This window comes from Salminus brasiliensis, chromosome 17, assembly GCF_030463535.1.
Source record: "Salminus brasiliensis chromosome 17, fSalBra1.hap2, whole genome shotgun sequence".
NCBI lineage: Eukaryota > Metazoa > Chordata > Actinopteri > Characiformes > Bryconidae > Salminus > Salminus brasiliensis.
Genome location: NC_132894.1, coordinates 12830368 through 12850717, shown reverse-complemented (window position 1 = coordinate 12850717; position 20350 = coordinate 12830368). Strand labels below are relative to the sequence as shown.

General features: G+C 41.5%; 2 protein-coding genes across 5 annotated transcripts; one reads left to right on the top strand and one right to left on the bottom strand.

The window, feature by feature from the left end:
* The first annotated feature begins 151 nt into the window (after nucleotides 1-151).
* Nucleotides 152-4430, top strand: zgpat (zinc finger, CCCH-type with G patch domain). Of its 2 annotated transcripts, none has more exons than XM_072660385.1 (7): nucleotides 152-265; nucleotides 818-1432; nucleotides 1673-1806; nucleotides 1917-2081; nucleotides 2193-2318; nucleotides 2436-2838; nucleotides 2981-4430. In XM_072660385.1, exons 2-7 carry the CDS (start codon nucleotides 843-845, stop codon nucleotides 3117-3119), a joined length of 1557 nt encoding a protein of 518 aa, XP_072516486.1. In that variant the 5' UTR covers nucleotides 152-265; nucleotides 818-842; the 3' UTR covers nucleotides 3120-4430. The 2 variants fall into 2 exon arrangements, with proteins under 2 accessions (XP_072516486.1, XP_072516487.1); XM_072660386.1 differs by having other exon boundaries at nucleotides 152-270.
* A 435-nt stretch (nucleotides 4431-4865) lies between these two features.
* Nucleotides 4866-11250, bottom strand: chrna4b (cholinergic receptor, nicotinic, alpha 4b). Of its 3 annotated transcripts, none has more exons than XM_072659837.1 (6): nucleotides 11193-11250; nucleotides 8441-8592; nucleotides 8217-8261; nucleotides 7967-8076; nucleotides 5571-6939; nucleotides 4866-5176 (listed from the first exon to the last, which is right to left on the bottom strand). In XM_072659837.1, the coding sequence occupies exons 1-6, from the start codon at nucleotides 11248-11250 to the stop codon at nucleotides 5051-5053; spliced, it is 1860 nt and encodes a 619-aa protein (XP_072515938.1). In that variant the 3' UTR covers nucleotides 4866-5050. The 3 variants fall into 3 exon arrangements, with proteins under 3 accessions (XP_072515938.1, XP_072515939.1, XP_072515940.1); XM_072659838.1 differs by lacking the exon at nucleotides 11193-11250 and having other exon boundaries at nucleotides 5571-5655; nucleotides 5908-6939; nucleotides 8441-8623; XM_072659839.1 differs by lacking the exon at nucleotides 11193-11250 and having other exon boundaries at nucleotides 5571-5680; nucleotides 5945-6939; nucleotides 8441-8623.
* Between the last annotated feature and the right edge of the window lie 9100 nt (nucleotides 11251-20350).

The window sequence follows — 20350 nt, the reverse complement described above, 5'->3', positions numbered from 1 at the left end:
TTTCCCGTCTTGGTTCGTATTTGTGGATATAATGAGCTGGTGAAAATTAGGATACACCGCTGAACCTTTTTCCACGTTTTTGCTCTTGAATGTCCGTTTTGTGTGACGTCACGGAGGTGCGCGTTCTCAGTGGGGTGTGCGCGCTGCGCTGCGCTGGGCTCGGCTGGGCTGTTAGCCGCTACTCAGCAGCTAACCGAGGACAGAGTTTCAAAAGAAAAACGCAATGCAGCAACATATAGTCGCATGGACGTGAACACTATGTAATGTAAGGTACAAATGCTTGGTCTTTTTAAGTTCTTTTGTAATGTCTTTCAATGAGGACTTAAGAGAAAAAAGCACCAGGTTGTTTAGCTAGCTAGCTAGCAAACTGCTAGATAGCCGAAGGGCTAAAAACCAAGCCGGTTGTTATTAGCTAGCTAGGCTAGCTTTCAGAGCTAGCCGGCTAGCTTTCAGAGCTAGCCAGCTCGCTGTGTTAATGGTGGTATGCCGTCTTTTATGAGTATTATTAGTTTTCGAGGCGAAAATAAAACCTTCACTCGGACGATGTAGGTGGTAGCCATGATGTATTGGTATGGTTTTGTTGAAGGAAGTTGGTTAGATGATTAGAAATCAGATCAGAAGACAGCAGCTTGCTAAGTGTCATTAAGTAAAATCTGGCAAGGCTGTTTCGTGTTTTTAAGGCAAATGTTTTGACTAGGAATCATCTGCTTCAAAAGTGGCCTTTTCCATAATTACACTTAATATACACATATCCAACTTACTGAACGAAACTCAAAAGCTGTTAGTGCCTCACTCCCATGTTCCTGTACATTTCTAGGTGTCCCCTCTAATAGCTCCTTACCATGGATGAAGGCAGCCTGGAACAAGCCATTCAGACCTACAATGCCCAGCTTCAGCAGGTGGAGGCTGCGCTGGCCTGTGGTCTGGGTGCTTCTGAGCAGGCTGACCTGCTGAAGTTAAAGGAAGATCTAGTACAGCTTATTGAGCTCACCGAGTCCAGCTTGGTTTCAGTCAAGAAGAGCCAACTTTTTGCATCAATTGAGGATTCCCAAACAAAGCAGGCTGCACCAGCTGAAGGCCAAGAGCAGTGTAAAGAGGGTAATTTGGATGCTGAGTTTGCAGCCTTCTATTCTGAACTGTCTGAGAGTGCTGGGGAGGTAGCACAGAGTCCCAGACCTGATGATGATGATGAGGAGGAGGAGGAGGAGGAGGAGGAAGAAGAGGAAGAAGATTTAAGTGGTACTAAAGTACGAGCACCTTATCGCACGTCTTGGGGAACACTTGAGTACCATAATGCCATGGTAGTTTGCTCAGAGGAACCAGATGGGAATGAGGCTCGGGTGAGAGTACTTTACCTCCATCCTACACACAAGTCAATAAAGCCCTGCCCATTCTTTCTGGAAGGGAAGTGTCTCTTCATGGAGAGCTGCAGGTATTTAAATTTATTTTCAAGTCATATAACAGTTTGTTTAAGTTATTTTCATATTAATGAGTGTGAGCTGGGAAAATGGTGTGTTGTGTATGTGGTATGGAATGAATGGGATAGGGGCATATTTACTGATGTTTATTTTTGTGATTGATGTTTCAGCTATCTTAATTTGTTATTTATACTATTGCTGCTTTTTGTGAGTATGGAAATAATAATGTCTGTCTGTGTGTTTGTGTCACTCAGGTACTCTCATGGGGAGGTGGTATGTGTGTCCGAGTTGAGGGACTTTCTTGAAGCAGATCTTACAAACATGCAGGCAGGATCCTCATGTTTGGCCAAGCATGAAGATGGCATCTGGTATCCTGCCAGAATCACAGGTGCATCTTCTTAGCCATTCTGTCGAGATTTATTTTAAGACCATAATCATTTAAATTATTTGTTTTTCATGGTTTTGTTGCTTGTTTGTTTTTTTATATAATATTCCCAGAGATCGAAGGTGGCTTTTACACTGTTAAATTTGATTCATTGCTGCTGAAGGAGGCTGTCCTGGAGGCTGATAGTGTTATTCCTCCTTTGCGACCGGACGAGTCCTCCTCTTCCTCCTCTGACTCGGAAGATGACTCTGAGGAATGTGAAACTGGCTATGCAAAAGGTTTGTTCCTCCAAGACTGGTTGGGGAAGTAGGGTTCCAGACTGAACTTATTTAAATGCTTTTACCAGTAATGACGTTTCTTGACCCTTAAACGTTTTCCTCTCACTTCAGTTTTCAGCTCTTCTAAAGAGGAGAACACTGGCCAAGTGAACAGCTCTGAGTTCTGTGGCTGGGAAGCCCATACCCGTGGCATTGGTTCCAAGCTTTTGCTGAAGATGGGTTATGAGTTAGGGAAGGGTAAGAATCTCCTTGAGTAACCATATAACACCATTAAAGCCTAAATGAGAGTTTGTCAACTTTGGAGTGCTTCATGGATTCCTCAGCAGGCTTTCAGGCTTAAATGTGTTTGTGCAGGTTTGGGAAAGACGCTTTCGGGTCGTGTGGAACCAGTGCAGGCTGTGGTTCTCCCCAAAGGCCGGTCATTGGACCAGTGTGCTGAGTTGACTCAGCGGAAGACTCGCTCTGCCATCACAAAAGACAATCCAGCCTCTGGCAAACGGAAAATGAAAAGGAAGAAGACCTCTACTTCAACACGGCCCAACGTATTTGACTTTTTAAACTCTAAGCTGGGAGATGATACTGGTTCTGCTGCTGGTCCTTCAGTTAGCTGTTCGGTCAGTGGAGTGGAGGCCTACCAAGGAGGAAAGAGCACCAAACGCTCCCTTAATGTCCAGCTCTTTCAGGCCACGGAGAGAGTGAGCCAGGTGGAGAAAGAAATCCAGCGGCTCACTGAGTCTCTGAACAGGCGAAATGGAAGGTAGGCGAGACTCTAGGCAAGTTCGCATTTATTTTTGTGGGTTTTGTGTTCTCTTCACCTGAAGTGTGTGTGTGTGTGTGTGTGTGTGTGTGTGTGTGTGTGTGTGTGTGCGTTCGTTCGTTCGTTCGTTCTCTTGCCTCAGGGATGCCAAAGTGACGAGCCGTATGGAGGAGAAGCTCTCAGCATCTCGCAAGCTGCTGCAGCAGCTGAAAGCTCAGGAGCAGTGCATCCAGAGAGCTCAGAAGAAAGCAGACACTCATAAGAAAATGACTGAATTTTGATCTCCTCACAAATGGGAGTGCAAATAATGACCTATGGCCTTGTTTATACTGCTGTTATGTCATGAAGAGGTATGTTCTTCCTATGTTTGAACCAGGGAGTGTGATGGTTGTGTTTAATTGGGAACCTTGTGTCATCACTTCCAGACTTCTAAGCCCTTTTTGTTTTGTTGTTTGATATTTTTTTGTTGTTGTTGTCAAAATGTTATTTTCCATTTAAAAGTGCTTTTTAAAACCTTGTCATCAGTTTATGCTGGTAACGCAGATCATGAATTTAATTATTTTAATTACTTGTGTTTATCACACAAGTGACTCAATGTGACTGGTCTAGGTAGGTCAGCTGCAGCAAGGTTAATCTGAGGGTTGATAAATTTGAACTATAAGTAGAATGTTTTCATTATTAATTCTAAATGATGGCCCAGAAATCTTGTTCTATTTGTATGGTAAACTAGACAGTGCACTGTGCTGTAATATTAATGTGGTCTCTGTCTTCCTCTCAGGAGAACCAAACAGGATATACCAGACTAATGAATAAGCAGCTTCTTGGTGCAGTTCAGTGCTGTACAAAGCTCAGTGTTGTTGCACATATTGTTTAATTTGGAATTATGCTTTGAAACATTAAAGTTTGGGATGTTTAACACCATTGCTAAAAGTAAATTTAGCTATAATAGCGTTACAGTAAAATGTTCAAGACTAGATGATTTTTGGGGCATTTGCTTAAAACAAAAAAATCTACTGTTGATATCCTTCATTTATTTTCAACTTTATTGTATTTTGTTATTGAAAGTAAGATTGTCTGATTAGTTAATACATACGTAAACAGGCATGATCTTATATCCCATATGTAATTCGCTGAAAATGTCCGTGAATCTTTCCAGAAAGATCAGGTTTGTCAAGCTAAATTTTAGAGCATGTCTTAAACGTGTAGAAAGGAATTCTGCTGTGCAGGAGAAATACAGTTCAAATCCCTGCAGTACAGATGCCTTACTGTTTGTTTTAGGTGTCCTAATGCAACTGCCAACAAAGTGAATTGTGGCACCTTCAAAGGCGAACGTCACCATCCCTTCAGTCTGTCTGTATGTGGACGGAGACGGGACGTTCCACCTATATTGGAACATTAATTTAACTTTGCCATCGCCATCCGTAATGACCTCATGCCAAGTCATTTGTCACAGCCAGGAAGGGAAGAGGGCTATTACTCAAGATTTGTTTAGACAGAGAGAGATTTGTCCCAAGGGTACAGAGAGATAGAGAGAAACATGAAAAGGAGCATTTGACATAAAACACCAACAGAAATAAAATGTATTAAAAACATTTATTGGCAACTTCTAACTGCAAAAACATACAACTATGGCACAGTACAAATAGTGTGTTTACACACATTATCTCTATTATTTTTCAATGACTTTTAATATCTGGTATAAAGTCTCTTAAAGTATTAATTTTTAATTTGTAGCATAAATGAAACATTATTTTTTCCCCCAGACATCAATAGTTTTATAGACATATGAACATTTAATGCGGTATTAATGACGCGAAGGCTTGTGGGTGGAATTTTCCCATAGTGAGTGGGCAGGAAAATTGACGCATTTCAGAGCTGAATGTGAAAAACACACAGAGGAATGAACATGATCCAGTAGTCAACACGAGAGATTAGCTGCGACAGGCGTCGTACATTGCTGAAAGGACGTAAATGAATATATTTGCTTTATGAAGGCATATCAAAGGAAATATAAGCTGACCTTGAAAATGAAAAAAAGCTTCATCATTATGTTGCTTGTGCAGGGCACTGTGGAATGTGCTAGTGTGAAACTGTATATGCGCCCTAAAAAATAACAGCAGATCAGTTTTAATGAGGACACAGAAAGTGATGGGCAGGTCTCCTTCCCGTCTCCCTTCCCACTCACATCCAATGCCGTGTTCCACAGTGAATTCTAGATCATTCCAGCCAGCCAGGGAGGAAGAAACAGTCCAGCTGTCCCTAGAATACACACCAGCACAAACATCCAGAGGAATATTCTATCGATCACCATGGCAACGTATTTCCAGTCTTCTCTTACCTGGTAGAAAGAGAGCAGATAAAATGAGCATCAAATCTCAAGCTGCAACTTCCAATCAAGTCTGTTCATCTCAGATTGATTTTTGGGCATTACTGGTTTCCCGTGAGAGACTTGTTTTATAGATCTGTCCCTTTTTCTTGCTGTTAAAAAATGAATGACTATATGTTCAGCCTAAAGTGGCTCAAAGAATTGTATAGAAGCTAAAAGCTTTTTGGTATTGTGAGACCTGTCTTGTCAATGCCAACTACATTGAGCGAGCCTCCACATGAAATAGTGAAAAGTGCAACACAACAGAATAGAATCTACCTGGCCGAACATGCAGTATGCTCTTCAGGCACACTTCTAAGCTGTTTTTGCATTTGACAGTAGTTTTAGCTAGAGTTTGGGAACTTACTGAAAAGTCAGAATCTTCAGCTCTGAGGTGGTCTGCGATGTACTGGACTCCCTCGAGGGCCCGCAGCAGCGACTGGGATATTGGACTGTCCACTTCTTCTGCTTTGGGTTCTTTGCTGCAGTTGGTGGAGCTTGAGTTTTGTGTGTCAAGGAGTTTATGTCTTGTGCATCCACCCCCCTCTGCACTACAGTGGGTTTGTATGGCTGCTCCCCCCTCATGCTTGCGACAGTGACGAAGAGTCTCCGGCTCGTGCAAGCCTTCCTTGGTATCTACAAATACACTTTCAGCACTGTGACAGTAGAGTTCACATATTTCAGTGAGGGGCAGCGTGTGAAGCAGGGAGCCAAGGGGAGTGTCCGGAGATAAGGAGGGGCTGGAGGTGGAGGAGTTGTGTGCTTGAGGGTACCTGAGTACAGGTGTGCGGGGCACCTGAGGGGGTTCCTCTTGCAGGATGGAGTACTGGCTGCTGGGGGAGCTGCAGAAAAGAGGAGCTTTGGTAGTCGGCTCCTGCTGTTGCCCACCTGCCGGAGAAGCAGGGACCGTACCTGCATCGGAGCAAGGGTTCTCAGAGGGAGGAAGGGCGGTGGTTCCTAGCAACATGGCCTGTGGCACCACTGGCCTGTGCATCATCTCGATGAGCTTCCGGCAATTCCTCTTGCCAGAAGCAGGCGGACGCTTCATGAACAGGTAGCGAGGCACCAGGTGGAGGAAGAGTTGCCGTACCCAGTGAGGCATGCGGTGCGTGCGGGAGGAACGGTGGTGAACGTTGAGCACAAACACTGTTATGATGATGGAGAGCGTGACAAAGATCATGGTGAAGAGGAGGTATTCTCCGATGAGGGGGATGACCAGGGAGGTCGAAGGGATGATCTCTGTGATGAGCAAGAGGAAGACAGTAAGGGAGAGGAGGACAGAGATACACAGTGTGATCTTCTCAGCACACTCTGAGGGCAGGTAGAACACCAGGACAGTCAAGCAGGAGATCAGCAGGCACGGGATGATGAGATTGATGGTGTAGAAGAGAGGAAGACGGCGAATGATGAAGTAATAGGTGATGTCGGGGTAGATTTCTGTGCAGCACTCGTACTTCTTGGTGTTGTACATTCCCACAGCATTGATGATGACCCACTCCCCGCTCTCCCAGTAGTCCATCTGGTCTACGTCATTGTCCATGCTCACCAGGTCGATCTTGGCCTGGTCGTACGTCCACGATCCAAACTTCATGGTGCAGTTCTGCTGATCGAAAGGGAAGAAGGTGACGTCAATACTGCAGGAGCTTTTGTATATAGCTGGAGGTTTCCATTTGATTCTGCCATCATGAAACAGCTGGGCTTTAGTGAGGTGTGTCACGGCAAAATCTCCATCAGCACTAGAAAAAAAAGAAAAAAAAAATTAATGAGTTATATATGAGAAATAGTTATAATTCATTTAAAAGAAAACAGTAGCTTGTAGTGCCCTTCGGACTTCACCCTTTGGAAACGATGAACAAAAATCTATTAAAAGTTGCTGTGAAGAAATTCCTTTACCTTTTCATTAAGGTAGAATCATTCCAATATAAAAGTAATGAACATTTTTTTGAATGTGTCATAATTATTACTTCCTCTGCCCTTGGTACTTTGTGCACCTTTCTTTTGCCAAGACAGCAAGATGAGAAGGGAGAACACATGCACAGGGATGGCCATTTTTCCATTTAAAATCCGCCCAGATCCTTCATAAATCCTCCGTCTTTCTCCTCTTCAGCTCATACTCCATGGCTTATGGTTTTTTTAGTTGGGGAACTTGGATGTCTTTTGCAAGAGCTTGACTGTGTGGTCTGTGAACATTTTAAAGCATGGGCTTTGAATTTTATCATTGTCCTGATGTCTTGGGCTCCTGGCAAGATATTGACATTCTTGATGCTACTAGAAAATGATTATCCACCACAATACTTACCAAACTCATCAGAGGTGATGTAGTTTCTAACTGCGTTTTTGGATTTTTGGATACTGTCACCTTATGAACACGGAAGGTCCGATTTCTTTTTTGGCTGCCAATAAGAGTGTCTAATTAGGTCTATTTATTTCTCTTGATTTAAAAGACAATGACCAAATAAAACATGATTAAAGCATCACATTAAATATCTACCCAGGTTTGGACAAGTGTGTATCTGATACCACCCAATTATAAAATGTTTTGAAGGTTTTAGTACATAGTGTGAAGTGAATTTGAAGGAATTGCACAGTATGATTCTACTATGCTACTAGAAGTTGTAGTCGTAAGATCAAGTAGAAGAATAAGAAAGAGAAATCAGAATGCAAATGAAAGAAATTCGCATGGAACAACATGGACTGACTGGTGTTCTGGATGTACTGTAAGTGGTCTGGCTAAATCTGGACTCAGTGACAAGATTCACCCACTTGTTATAAAGCACAATATCAGGTCTCCAGATGAGCTCAGAGGGGATTCTGATGGAGGTGACATTCTCATACTCCTCAGGGTTCCAGCGCAGCTTGTAATCGCTCCATTCCTGTCAGGACACATACACTCTCATCAATGTTCTGAATCAGCAGGCATGACAAGAGAACTGAGAGTGGGGTAATGGAAGCCCAGTTCCAATTAAAAATCTCATTAATTTTCAATTATATGCTCCAACTGATCAAAACATACCTGTTTCACCCACACATTGGTGGTCATCATTTGGTTCTTCTCATCCTGCAGTAAAGTGTAAAACAAATGAAATGGTCTGAATTGGTATTTTTAGATCAAACAAGTCTAGTCTGTACGACAGATGATTTGATAAAGAGTGATGCTCATGAAGTCAGACCCTGTTAATGCCTTGTATTACAGTGCTGGAGTTTTCAACGACTGTGATTTGTGCCACTGAAACTCACTACATCGATGAGTTGCGCAATGGAGAGGCCGAAGTGGACCAGCACCACATCGGAGATGTTCGCTACAGGACGAGAGAGCTTGTTGTAGTGGCTAAATAAAACCTGCAGCAGTCTCTCCTCTGCATGGGCACGTGCTGGAGTGAGTGTGCACACTGAAAGAGCCAGAGAAAACCACATAGACATGTATTCACACACTACTGCAGTCGAATAACTTCAGATATTTACTCAAAATTGAAACAATATGCAGTATGCACCCAAAAGAAAACTGATCACTCACAAGTTTGAAGTATTGTGTGAACAACAAGGACTTGGTCCCATGACAAAGAAGAATGTGTAAATTGTAATTGTAATTTTTTGTCACAGGATTACTTTAAATGGCTAGCTATTTAACCAAGCAGATTAAAGTGGTGAAAAGACCCCTTTTTTGATTCATATGAGTCATTCTGGATAAATATTCAGTGTTGGATGGTAATGGAATGAGGATACAAAAAACCCCAACTGTAATCAGTGAAAAGTTACATAATTAGATGAAAGTTACATTTAAAAAAAATAAAAGCACGATTACCTTACAGCCTTAAAACGACCACTACTCTTACCACATTTGTTTCTAATCGAGTGAGCGAGTGTGTATTAGCAAAGATGATGCTGGTGTGGTTGATGTTCATTGTGACACATGGAGCTAGTTGGGTGTAACAGCGCCTTCCCCGCATGCCGTGCTGTAAAATGCATCCACTGGTGAAAATTTCAAAAGAACATTTTACAAGTGAAAACCAAAGGAAAACCACTGCCCAATGTACATAATGCCATTCAGCGGTTTCTCTCAGCTTCAAATACCCCAACTCGAATTTAAAGCCATGACGACTAGCTGTCTGCTGGATGCAGTGTTGTCAAACCCTTTCTGTGTGCAGGTGTGTTTCTGTGTAATGTCTGAGTACTAATAGTATTAATCACAATAAACAAAATATCATACAAACTCACAGACGTAGAGAAACCTTCTGAAATCTTCCATTTTGACGGTTTTTAGTTTCTTACGTAATCTAAACAAAGGAAACAGCCTTGTACACTGCCCCACTAGATAACAGCATAAACCACTTTATCATATTCATATTCTGTGATGAATGAACTTGTTAAAATCTATTTACATTAACTTTGAAACAACAATATATTTTCCTTTCACTGTAAAGCTTCCATTTTGGGGTTGTGGTTTTGCTCCAGCAGCAATGGTAGCTAATGCAGTAGACTGGGGATTTTTTTTTTCATGAGCAAACAAGATTCATGAGAATATGGGATGGGTTGTTACTTGGTGTTGACACATAGGACAGTTTTGTGTGAATTTATACGTATGTTCTTTCTACTGTCGTTACCCTCTTCCCTCCCACCCCTGAAAATGTTAACAGGACAAAAGGTACATTTCTGATAGAGAACAAAACAACACAAAACTGCTGCACAACGTTTAATTGTTGTTGTGTTGGAGGGAGATTCTGAAATCATCACAGATCAATTCCAGCCAATCCAGTCAAAACACCAGTTCAGTAAGGCTGAAAGCTCTGAAACTTCATTTAACTTGCCAAGACCAAGGCCTCTTAACTTCCTATTAGTGATTATGGTTGATTACATCTGGTAGCTTCTCTCTGTCCACATATAAAAAAGGATTTGTTTGACAGTACTCGCATTGGATTGGGTGACACACAGTACGATGGGGAGGTCCAGTGAGCTCAGTGCAGATCTGAAAAGGATGATCATAGATTTCAGCAGTGTCTCTTAGAGCCATTTCAACACAACTACAGATTCCAAGATCATCAGTTCAAACAGACGTTGTTGCAAATGTAAGTATATACGTTATTGGGAACGTTGCCTCTTCAAAAGTCTGGAAGAAGACCCAAACTGTCACTCTCGGCTGAGAGGAAATTGGCTCGGATGGTCAGGAACAACCCAAGAACCGCCAAGACAAAAGACCTGCCATGAACTGGAAGCTACTGGAACACCAACTGTCACCAACTACATTCATGCTTTTTACCTCACCATTATATTACCTGCAAAAAAGAAATAAAAATGCAGTGTGTGCCATGTATGCATTTTAAATTCCCCCCAGTATGTTAATTCAGAAATAAACAGAAATGATGCTCTAAAATCAGCAGAAAGATCTCATTCTTCTGGATATTGGTCCTTTAATTCTTACAGCTTTCTGACATACTGTTTACAATTTATGTTAACATCATATTAGAATCCATTTATCTGCAACATAAACGGTTTGACAGTCATTCCCAACTTTTGAAAGACGAAAGTGTGTGTTTGTTCCTATTGCATATATAGAGACCAGGCAATTAGCTTCTGCCTTCCTTATCCTATCTCTCAAGTCAGATTACGCATTCAGAAAAGTTCCTCAGTGCCTCTCTGGATCTTCAGTTGCTCCCCAAGCTAATTGAAAGGCCAGTAAACAGCATTGTTCAGATGTCTCATCAACAACAACAACAACCTCATTATCATTCTCCAGAGCTTTTCTCAGATCTGACCAATGTGAATTGTAAGGTCAGACTCGACATCATGCTATTTCTTCTGCATATTTGAATACATAAAAAGAGATCAATGTCAAAAGAATTACTTTAAACTTTGTGGAACATCAGAAGCTTCCCAACATCAGAAACTTACAAGACTAAAAAACAAAGCTTCCTATCTCAAACAGCTTCCGACAAGCAATCAAAAAAAGTTCAGTAGAAAGATCAGAAGTCAGTATGTGAGCAGGAAGCGTTACCGTAACTGTGCTGAAGGTAGAAGATCAGGATGATCTGGAAGCTCCTGGCTGGACTCATCCTGGCTCCTCTCAGCAGGGTGTCAGCTAATTTGGCAGTTCTTCTTTGTCTGGAAATGTTCGAATTGTTACGTCCGTGAAGAAATACAGACCAAAGCGGTTCAATTCATTCAGCAGTTCTGCCTCTTAGCACTAAGTGGATCATTGTGCCGGTAGCATTTCTCCATTAGTTGTCAATTACTATTGATCAGGAGCAGAAGTTACAGTTAAATGCCCGCTTTTTAGTCATCTAATGAGCTTTCAAAACTCAAATGGCAAAAGACAGCAGCTTCTGGGTGCACTAAAAAAATCTGTGTATCCACTGCAACAGCTCTGGTGATGCTTTTTTCTCTCTTGTTCCTTACACTACCTTTCCCCCTGTCACTGTCTCCCACCTTCCCCCCTCCTTTCCTCTCTCTCTCTCTCTCTCTCTCTCTCTCTCTCTCTCTCTCTCTCTCTCTCTCTCTCTCTCTCTCTCTCTGCACCCCCACCTTCCAATCTTGCCTTATTTGGCTGAATAACTATGATGCACTGGTGGTGAGAGCTACATTGTGTGTGTATGTGTGTATGTGTGTGTGTGTGAGTGTGTGTGTGTGTGTGCATGTGTAAGACTACAACAGAAGACGACTAAGGGAGTCACTTAAAGTTCAGCCCCTGCAAACCACCACAAATAAGCCAAGAGTTGCATGCACTGTTTGTCCAAATGTTTGTGGACACCCCTTCTAATGAATGCATTCAGCTAAGTTAAACCCATTACTGACACAGATGGTCAAATGTGCACACACACACAGCTTGTCTAGTCCCTGTAGAGAAGTATTGCCAATAGAGTAGGACTCTCTGGATAAACATGAACCTATTAGCACCGTGCTACTAATTCCAGGTGTAGGATAGAGGGGTATAAAGCTCCCCAGCACTGAGCTGTGAAGCTCTGGAATGATGGTGCTCCATCCATTACTTTTGGAATGCGCTGTGGAGTTGGGGATGAAGTGGCCGTATTGTGTTGTCATGCAACAACCTTGTATCTCTTGAATGACAACTTCACAAGGAAAGGAAAAAACTCTGTCAGTTATTTTTGAGCATTTCCATTGATCCATATATCAGGACATTCTGCCACAATGTAAAGAACAACTGCCAGATTTACAATTATGTCAAAAATAGAGATACAAGTTTTTTTGCATTACAGCAAATATATATGCATGTATGTGCAGGGGGGGATCATGTTCAGGATAGAAACGACCTTGAAACGATATGACTAAGCAGGTGAACGGTCCAGTGATGCTCTGCAGAGAACCATTTCAATGGCTCTGAAAGTGATCTGAGCGTGCAGACTTGATCTGGGGCCAAGAGAGACACAGGATGCTCCCCGCCTGCTAATTACACACCAGGCTCTCTGGCGTGCCACTGCTCTCCGACACCGTGGCTACTCTGTACTTTGCCTTTACACTGATCGGAAGTGAGACTTGGGAAATGTCATTGATCACTTCATGAAGAGGATGTTCTTCATATTCTTCTTCTTTTTTAGTCGTTATGTAATTTTCAGAGCCAAATCTTGCATTCAGAACTTTATAGAACTTTACGCTGATCTCTTGCTTATGTCAAATCATTAAAATTCAGTTTCGGACTAAGCTGTGCCACACTTGCCCTTGCCCATCTCAGAGTCCTAAAACTGAGCTGAGCCCGTCAAACTGAAACCAAGAAAATATTTTTCCTGCGCTCATGCCAGCTCTGTCCACACCTGCCTCCTGCCTGAGCTAATCCAGGAAATTGATTAGCCAGCTGCCTGGAGACACAGTGCTGGTTAGCATGGAAGACCGGAAAACCATCTGCATGAACAGATCTTCAGTATTTTTTAAAATCAAATATGTTTCTGCATACTTTAGTTTGAGTTAAGGGTTTGACTGCTGTGAAACCATAAACCTTGTTTAAACCTTGCACCAACCATTTAAGAACAATTAAGCTGAAAGTGGAGTGAGTGCAAATGTTACAACTAACCCCCTAACTTGTAAAGGCCTGAGGGGCTTGTTGTAACAGTCACTAAAATTTTGGGTAAATCAATCAAAAGCCAGCCTGTGTTGTTGGAACTAGACAACAGGCCTCATTCACCAACATCTTCCTAAAGAATTCTTAAATTCGTTCTTGAGAAAAGTTCTTACAAAGTCTACATCAGATTTATGGTGTGTTTTGAAACTGCAGAATTGCTCACAAATATGCTGTTATAATGTTAAATCCTACTGTCCTTGTAAATTGAACAAATCCCAAATAAGAAAACATTGGTGAACGTCAGAATCTTTGCGAAAACTGCTTAAGTGGGTTTGGGGATGAGACACAGTCCTTCCAAGCTAAATACATGAACTCTATTAATCAGAATTATTATAATGAATGAGGACATTAGTCAGATGTGTCAAATGTATTACAAAGTATAAGAGCTAATACCCAGAATTAAAAAATCTGAAATGTAGATATTTAATGTTATTGTTATTAGGTTCATTTGGGCTTCTCCCATTGCCTCCTTATGTTAAAACTGCTGCTGCTATATGCACACTACCCCAGCTAGCCCTGGCTAGCTCTCCGCTGGAAGTAGTACTGGTCTCAACTTCAGATGTTCTGCCCACAAGTAAATGGTTCTAATCTACTGTGTTTTAAGCACTATCAGTTTTTTTTAGGTCTGTGTAGATTCTAAAAAATACAGGTGCTTTGAACGATGGAATAGAAGATCCACCTTTGGTTCCATACAGAGATGTAAAAGTGTGAAGAACCTTTAAATTAAAAATCAAATCTTTATCTTCAAAAAAGATATTAGACATTCAAAAATTTCACATCTCATTATTACAGCTTTGTATAATTTTCAATTTTAATCTAAGTTTAGAACCTTTACAGCTAAATTATATTCAGTGATGCTTGGACAGGATATTGTGGCGAAAACAAGTAAGGTGTATCCGTGGAATTTTTAATTGATATGCCACATCAAACAAGCAAGCTGTGGTCACTGTGTATGTTAGTCAAACGTCCTCTTCCTGTCAAAATGGACAGTCTTTTTGGCCAGGCTAGGCAGTGAGAAGCGCTGGACTCGAATCAAGTCATCTTTGTGTCACCACAACAGATTTAACCATTTGAGGCATGGACTCCACAAGATCTCTGAAGGCATCCTGTAGTATCTGGCCCCAAGACGTTAGCAGCAGATCCTTTAAACTGTAAGGTGGGGCTTAAAGCTTGTAGACGCCCATGACCCTGTCGAATCTCATTCACTGGCTGCCCTTTCCATGAACCACTTTTTATAAGTATTGGTCACTGCATAGCAGAAAAAAACACATAATCTGTCTGATGTTTAAAGAATCCTCCGACCCAGTTACGGGCAAGTTCTGATAACATAGGCTGTGAAGCACTACATTCAGTGGAGTGCTGGAACTCCATCCAGTGATCCAGAACTAATCCAACATATGAAACTGACCTCACTATTACTCCAGAGGCTGAAAGCAATCAAATCCTCACATCAATGTTGTTTCAACATTTAGTGTAAAAACCTCTCAGTATTTTTTTTTTTTAATTCCTGGATGTTCTCCTTTTGATTCTGTTGTTTTTGCAGTGTACTGTGGTTGCAATGTTCTTGTGGTGTAGTGTAATTTGTCCCATCAGATGCCATTTACAAATGACCAGAGAGCGCCGTCCTCCAAGCAAATGAATTCAACCTTGAATCTCAATATCCAGCTTTTCATTACGCTTCTGTAAGGAATGGCTGGCCAGCACCAAGCTTTCTGTCCTGCGTCCCGACCCAACCTGGTATCCAAGATCAATATCACTCTGATTAAACTTGACATTCCGCACCTCGAATATCATTGCTCCTTTAGTTTAATGGAATGTATTTTGCTACAGCGGCTTTGATCAATATTAATACGGATCCAGCATTAGCGTGAGTTATATCTGTGAGGGAATGTTCAATCCAGAAATTTAATGGACAAAGATATTAGTTAACCTGCCCCATATTATGTGACAGATTTGATTAAGTTAAAATGAGACAGTGGGCATAGATGTAGTCGTTCTGGCTCTGAAGAATAATACGTGTAAAGCCACCTATGTACTGAACTAGAGCTAATTGAAGATGGGCACAGCTGTTGGCATTGCTTTCAGTATGCTCTTGTTTGGAGCGGCTGCACTTGTTCAGCAGTTTGACAGGATCATATTTAATTGGCCTAAAAGCAAGAAAGCTGTAACAGAAATGGGGATTAGTGGAACTCCCCTGAAGTCTTGTTGTTGCTGTTACTTGCCGTGCAGCTAAAGATACAGTGTCGTATTTGTAGGAGGGCTGATGCTGAGGTATTGGGGTACCGTCCTTAAAGCTGATGATTAGGAGCCTGCCAGGTTTGGTGCAGTAGACATACACGTAATCCATCGGATGACAAGCTTCACCAGCAAGAACACATGTGCTCAGCCTGACCTTATGACCCCCAGCAAGCTGCTTGCACTAAGCCTTCCCCACAGTGCACCCTTTTCATAACAGATTGATCTACAGTTGGAGCACACCCAAAGTTCTCCAACAAACATCAAGAAACCTAAACGTTAGGTTGGTGTGCTACAGAGGAGATGGGGCAGTTAACAGGAAGGACTCTGCATGTGGTCAGCAGGGTTCTCTTTGACTGAAGTGATGTGATTTTGCCTCCGCTGAAGAAGCAGATACTGAGATTGGTGGATGGATGGACTTTACCTGTCTGACAGATGGTGGTCCAATGTTTCCTCTCTATTAACATTATTCCCAAATGATGGCAATGATGGTACACCAATGTCACGGTTCGGTTTATGCCACGGTTTGCACCTCATGGTTCGGGGCGAGTGAAACAGTAGTGTATGGGTGATTCCTAACTGCGTAACTTACTAATTATTAATACTAGCTAGTTATTGAGTATTAGGCATGTAGTGTAGATAAAAGGGTCAGAGTTGAGTATTCTCAAATATCCAAGACGCATTTTTGAGTGTGGTTACAGTGGATACAGTTATACCACACTGTAATGCGAAACAGGAAGGGAGGAGCTACTCACGTCTGGAACAGTTCTTTTAAAAAATGGCGGATGCAATGCAGTGAACTGACAGGGAGTATGTTGGAATGACAACTTTTCATCACTGCTTGTTAGTAGAAAAAGGGTTATGCTGCGTTTGAGTGCTCATCGGAAGGTTTTATATACAGTGAGTCCAAGAAGTATTTGATCCCTTGCTGATTTTCTTCGTTGGCCCACTAATAAAGACATGATCATTCCATACTTTTAATGGTAGATGTATTCTTACATGGAGAGACAGAATATTAAAAAGAAAATCCAGAAAATAAATCTAAGGAATATATATTAATTGATTTGTATTTCATGGAGTGAAATAAGTATTTGATCCCTTAGTATTCATTAGCAGTTCTGGCTTTTACAGACCAGTTAGACACTCCCAATCAACTTGTTACCTGACCTGAAGCCACCTGTTCTCACTAATCACTTGTGTGAAAAACACCTGTCCACAGAATCAGACAGATCACACAGATTTCAAGTCTCCAACATGGGTAAAACCAAAGAGCTGTCACAGGACCTCAGAGTCAGAATTGTTGACCTTCACAAAGCTGGAATGGGCTACAAAAAGATTAGTAAGGTGTTGGATGTGAAAGTAACAACTATTGGTGCAATTATCAGAAAGTTTAAAGAGTATAACATGACAATCAACAGACCTCGGCCCGGTGCTCCAAAGAAGATTTCGCCTCGTGGGGTGGCAATGATGCTGAGAACAGTCAGAAATCGTCCTGCAACCACTCGGCAGGAGTTAGCAAATGACCTGAAGGCAGCTGGGACCACAGTTTGCAAGGAAACAATTGGCAACACTTTGCGCAACAATGGATTCACATCCTGCAGTGCCCGAAAGGTACCCCTGCTGAAGAGAGCACATGTGGAGGCGCGCCTCAAGTATGCCAATGATCATTTGAAAGATGAACCAAGTTATTGGGAGAAGGTTTTGTGGTCAGACGAGACCAAAATTGAACTTTTTGGCCTCAACTCCACCCGCCATGTGTGGAGGAAGAAAAATGCTGCCTATGACCCCAAGAACACTGTGCCCACCGTCAAGCATGGAGGTGGAAGCATAATGTTTTGGGGGTGTTTCTCTGCCAAGGGTACAGGGCTACTTCACCGCATCACTGGGAAGATGGATGGAGCCATGTACCGCACAATCCTGAGGGACAACCTCCTCCCCTCTGCCAGGGATCTGAAAATGGGCCGTGGTTGGGTCTTCCAACATGATAACGACCCTAAACATACAGCAAAGGCAACAAAGGATTGGCTCAAGAAAAATCACATTAAGGTCATGGAGTGGCCCAGCCAGTCGCCAGACCTCAATCCGATCGAAAATCTATGGAGGGAGCTGAAGGTCAGAGTTGCCAAGCGACAGCCCACCAACCTTCATGATTTAGAGAGGATCTGCAAAGAAGAGTGGGCCAAAATTCCCCCTGGTGTGTGTGCTAAACTTGTGGTTAACTACAACAAACGTCTCACCGCTGTGCTTGCAAACAAAGGCTTTGCCACTAAGTATTGAGTGTGTTTGGCAAGAGGGATCAAATACTTATTTTCCTCATTGAAATACAAATTAATTAAAATATATTCTTTAAAATTATATTCTGGATTTTTGTCTTGATATTCTGTCTCTCCATGTTAGAATATATCTACCATTAAAAGTGCAGAAGGATAGTGTCTTTATTAGTGGGCAAACAAAGAAAATCAGCAAGGGATCAAATACTTCTTGGACTCACTGTACCAGATGGTTAACTACTAAATACAACTTCACTCAGTTCAGGGGATTGTCGAAAGATTTATACATTAGAAATATACATTTCTAATGTATAACATATATTAGAATATATTAAATTATCTTATATTTAACATCATCATAGTCATGGCAAAAATGTTTTTTTTTTTTTAACATAGTGTAAATCTGCAGTTGTTCTTTACATTAAGTCAAATATAATGTGTGGACCAATAGAAATGCTCCATAATGACTTATAAAATCTTTTACAATTTATTTAACATTTAACATTTAAATGCATGGCATTAAGCAAATGCTCTTCTCCAGAGTGACTTAGAAAAGTGCTTCATTGTTTACTTAGAAAAATAGCCTTAGCTAGTTTGTATAGACTAGGATCCAAAAGATGCCTCTTAGCTTAGATATTACTAAACAAAAATGTCAGTATGAAGACCTTAATACTTGACACTACACTTTGCCCAAGGACTCGCTGAAGAGTTTGTTCCATCACTTTGGTGCCAGGACAGAAAAAAGGCTGGATGCTTGTCTTCCATAGATCTTAAGAGCTGTGCTCTTCCATTGAAGCAACAATATATTTGTCACATGTTGAAATATATGTGACACCTATGCCAACTGGACTATTTGTAAATAGGGGACATATTGTTGTTGTCCAAAGAAAAACATGCATGTCCATTTTTGTCCCCTTTTAGTTTCCTCCATATTTTGAACCCTGTAGCTGCTCTGTGCATTGAGGAAATAATAATTCTGGATGAACAGACCAAGTTGGAATAACAAAAGCAGGACTTTCAAGAGAAGACTTTCTACTAGATAATTGGAGCGTTGCTGTGAAAATTTGATTGCTTTCACTGACAAGTGCATTGCGGAGTTCTGAATGTTGGATGATCACCACTCCAACCCATCCCAAAAGCACTGGTTGGAGCGCCATCATTCCAGGCAACATGGTTTCTCTGCTCCACAGGTCAATGCTGGGGGGGCTCCAAAAAATCTATTCTACGTGCTCTACAGGGACTAGACAAGCTGTGTTTGTCTGTGTCAGCAATGGGCGCAACTTAAAGCACGCAATGCATTTAATAGAAGGGGTGTCGACAAACATACAAATATACTGTATGTATGAAACATTCATTATGCATGTGTCCAATAAATGCTACTTACATATATGTATTAAATATATATGCACATTTATATACACATTTGTGCATATATGGTCGTATATCAGATTTCCCCATGGATTTACACACACAAACATTTCAAGACATCCAAAAAGCAATGGCATGATGACATCTGACCACACACTTTTGTTCACCCAGATGCTTCTCCTGATGACCTCAGCTAGCATAATCAGTTAAGGCATATTAGCAAGATATCATATGGAATTTATGGAAACAGTTCACCTCACAGTATGAGCCAAAGTGCTCAACTTGGATAATTTAGCTTTGCGATGGGGAAGAGGGTGTAGCAGAGACAGAATGATCACCGAACACTTATCCAAGACCTGTCACAGCTATCTTATTACTATGTGTGAATTACACTAGTTTCCTTCCACTGATATGCACTCTTCTGTATCTATTGAAATTCAACAGATAAATCCTTCACACTGTTCTGATATGGCAAATATTGCATCAAGTGTGGCTGGATTAAGCTTGTTAAATTAGCTGTCATCCATTTAAAGGTTTGACACTGATACAGTTCTAATGATATCCAAGTTGTCCACCTCAACATGTTTTTTTTAGAGGTGGTTCTCATCTGCTTTTGTCTTGTTTCCTCTCATACTGCTGTCAGACTTCACTGTTTCATCACCTGCTGTGAATTTAATGAACAGAATGGCTGAGACCCCAAAAGACACATGTGGAGAAACATGAGTGGTTATGGAGAGTGCTAATGTGAAAACAGAGAAGTGATAATTGTGGTAAGAAATGATTTTAGCATTGGTTGTTTGTGCTTGTGTGCTGTATTATTATTGTTTTTAATGTGTGACTCTGAATGTCTGTCATCTGTGACCATCAGAGCTCAACGGGAATCCTTCAAGGCCCGCTGACAGATAACTGTTATGATGCTCAGCTCTACAATATGGCCATGCTGGTCCTGAAAGAAAACCATGTCAGTTTTACTTACCCTTCACACACACACACACACACACATACACACACACACACACACACACACACACACACATACACACCCACACACCTCAAAAACCTCAGTGATGTCCAAAGACACCTTAGCATGTTTTTAAATCATTAAAATGTCCCCAGAACAGGGGTGCGCAATGGGGGCCAGCACAGTTTGCTGATTTTCCTGCAGAAAATAACAGACCTACTAAACCTGGCATTTAACAGGTAAGTTAA

Bases quoted from the DNA above. Each gene is read 5' to 3' on its own strand.
- chrna4b (XM_072659837.1), bottom strand. From the start codon at position 11,250: ATGAGTCCAGCCAGGAGCTTCCAGATCATCCTGATCTTCTACCTTCAG. The intron at 8,593-11,192 runs GTAACGCTTCCT...TGGCTCTTTCAG, and splicing joins CTACCTTCAGCACAGTTACG to TGTGCACACTCACTCCAGCA. The intron at 6,940-7,966 runs GTGGGTGAATCT...TTTTTTTTCTAG, and splicing joins GATATTGTGCTTTATAACAA to TGCTGATGGAGATTTTGCCG.
- zgpat (XM_072660385.1), top strand. From the start codon at position 843: ATGGATGAAGGCAGCCTGGAACAAGCCATTCAGACCTACAATGCCCAG. The intron at 2,319-2,435 runs GTAAGAATCTCC...GTGTTTGTGCAG, and splicing joins GGGTTATGAGTTAGGGAAGG to GTTTGGGAAAGACGCTTTCG. The intron at 2,839-2,980 runs GTAGGCGAGACT...CTCTTGCCTCAG, and splicing joins CTGAACAGGCGAAATGGAAG to GGATGCCAAAGTGACGAGCC.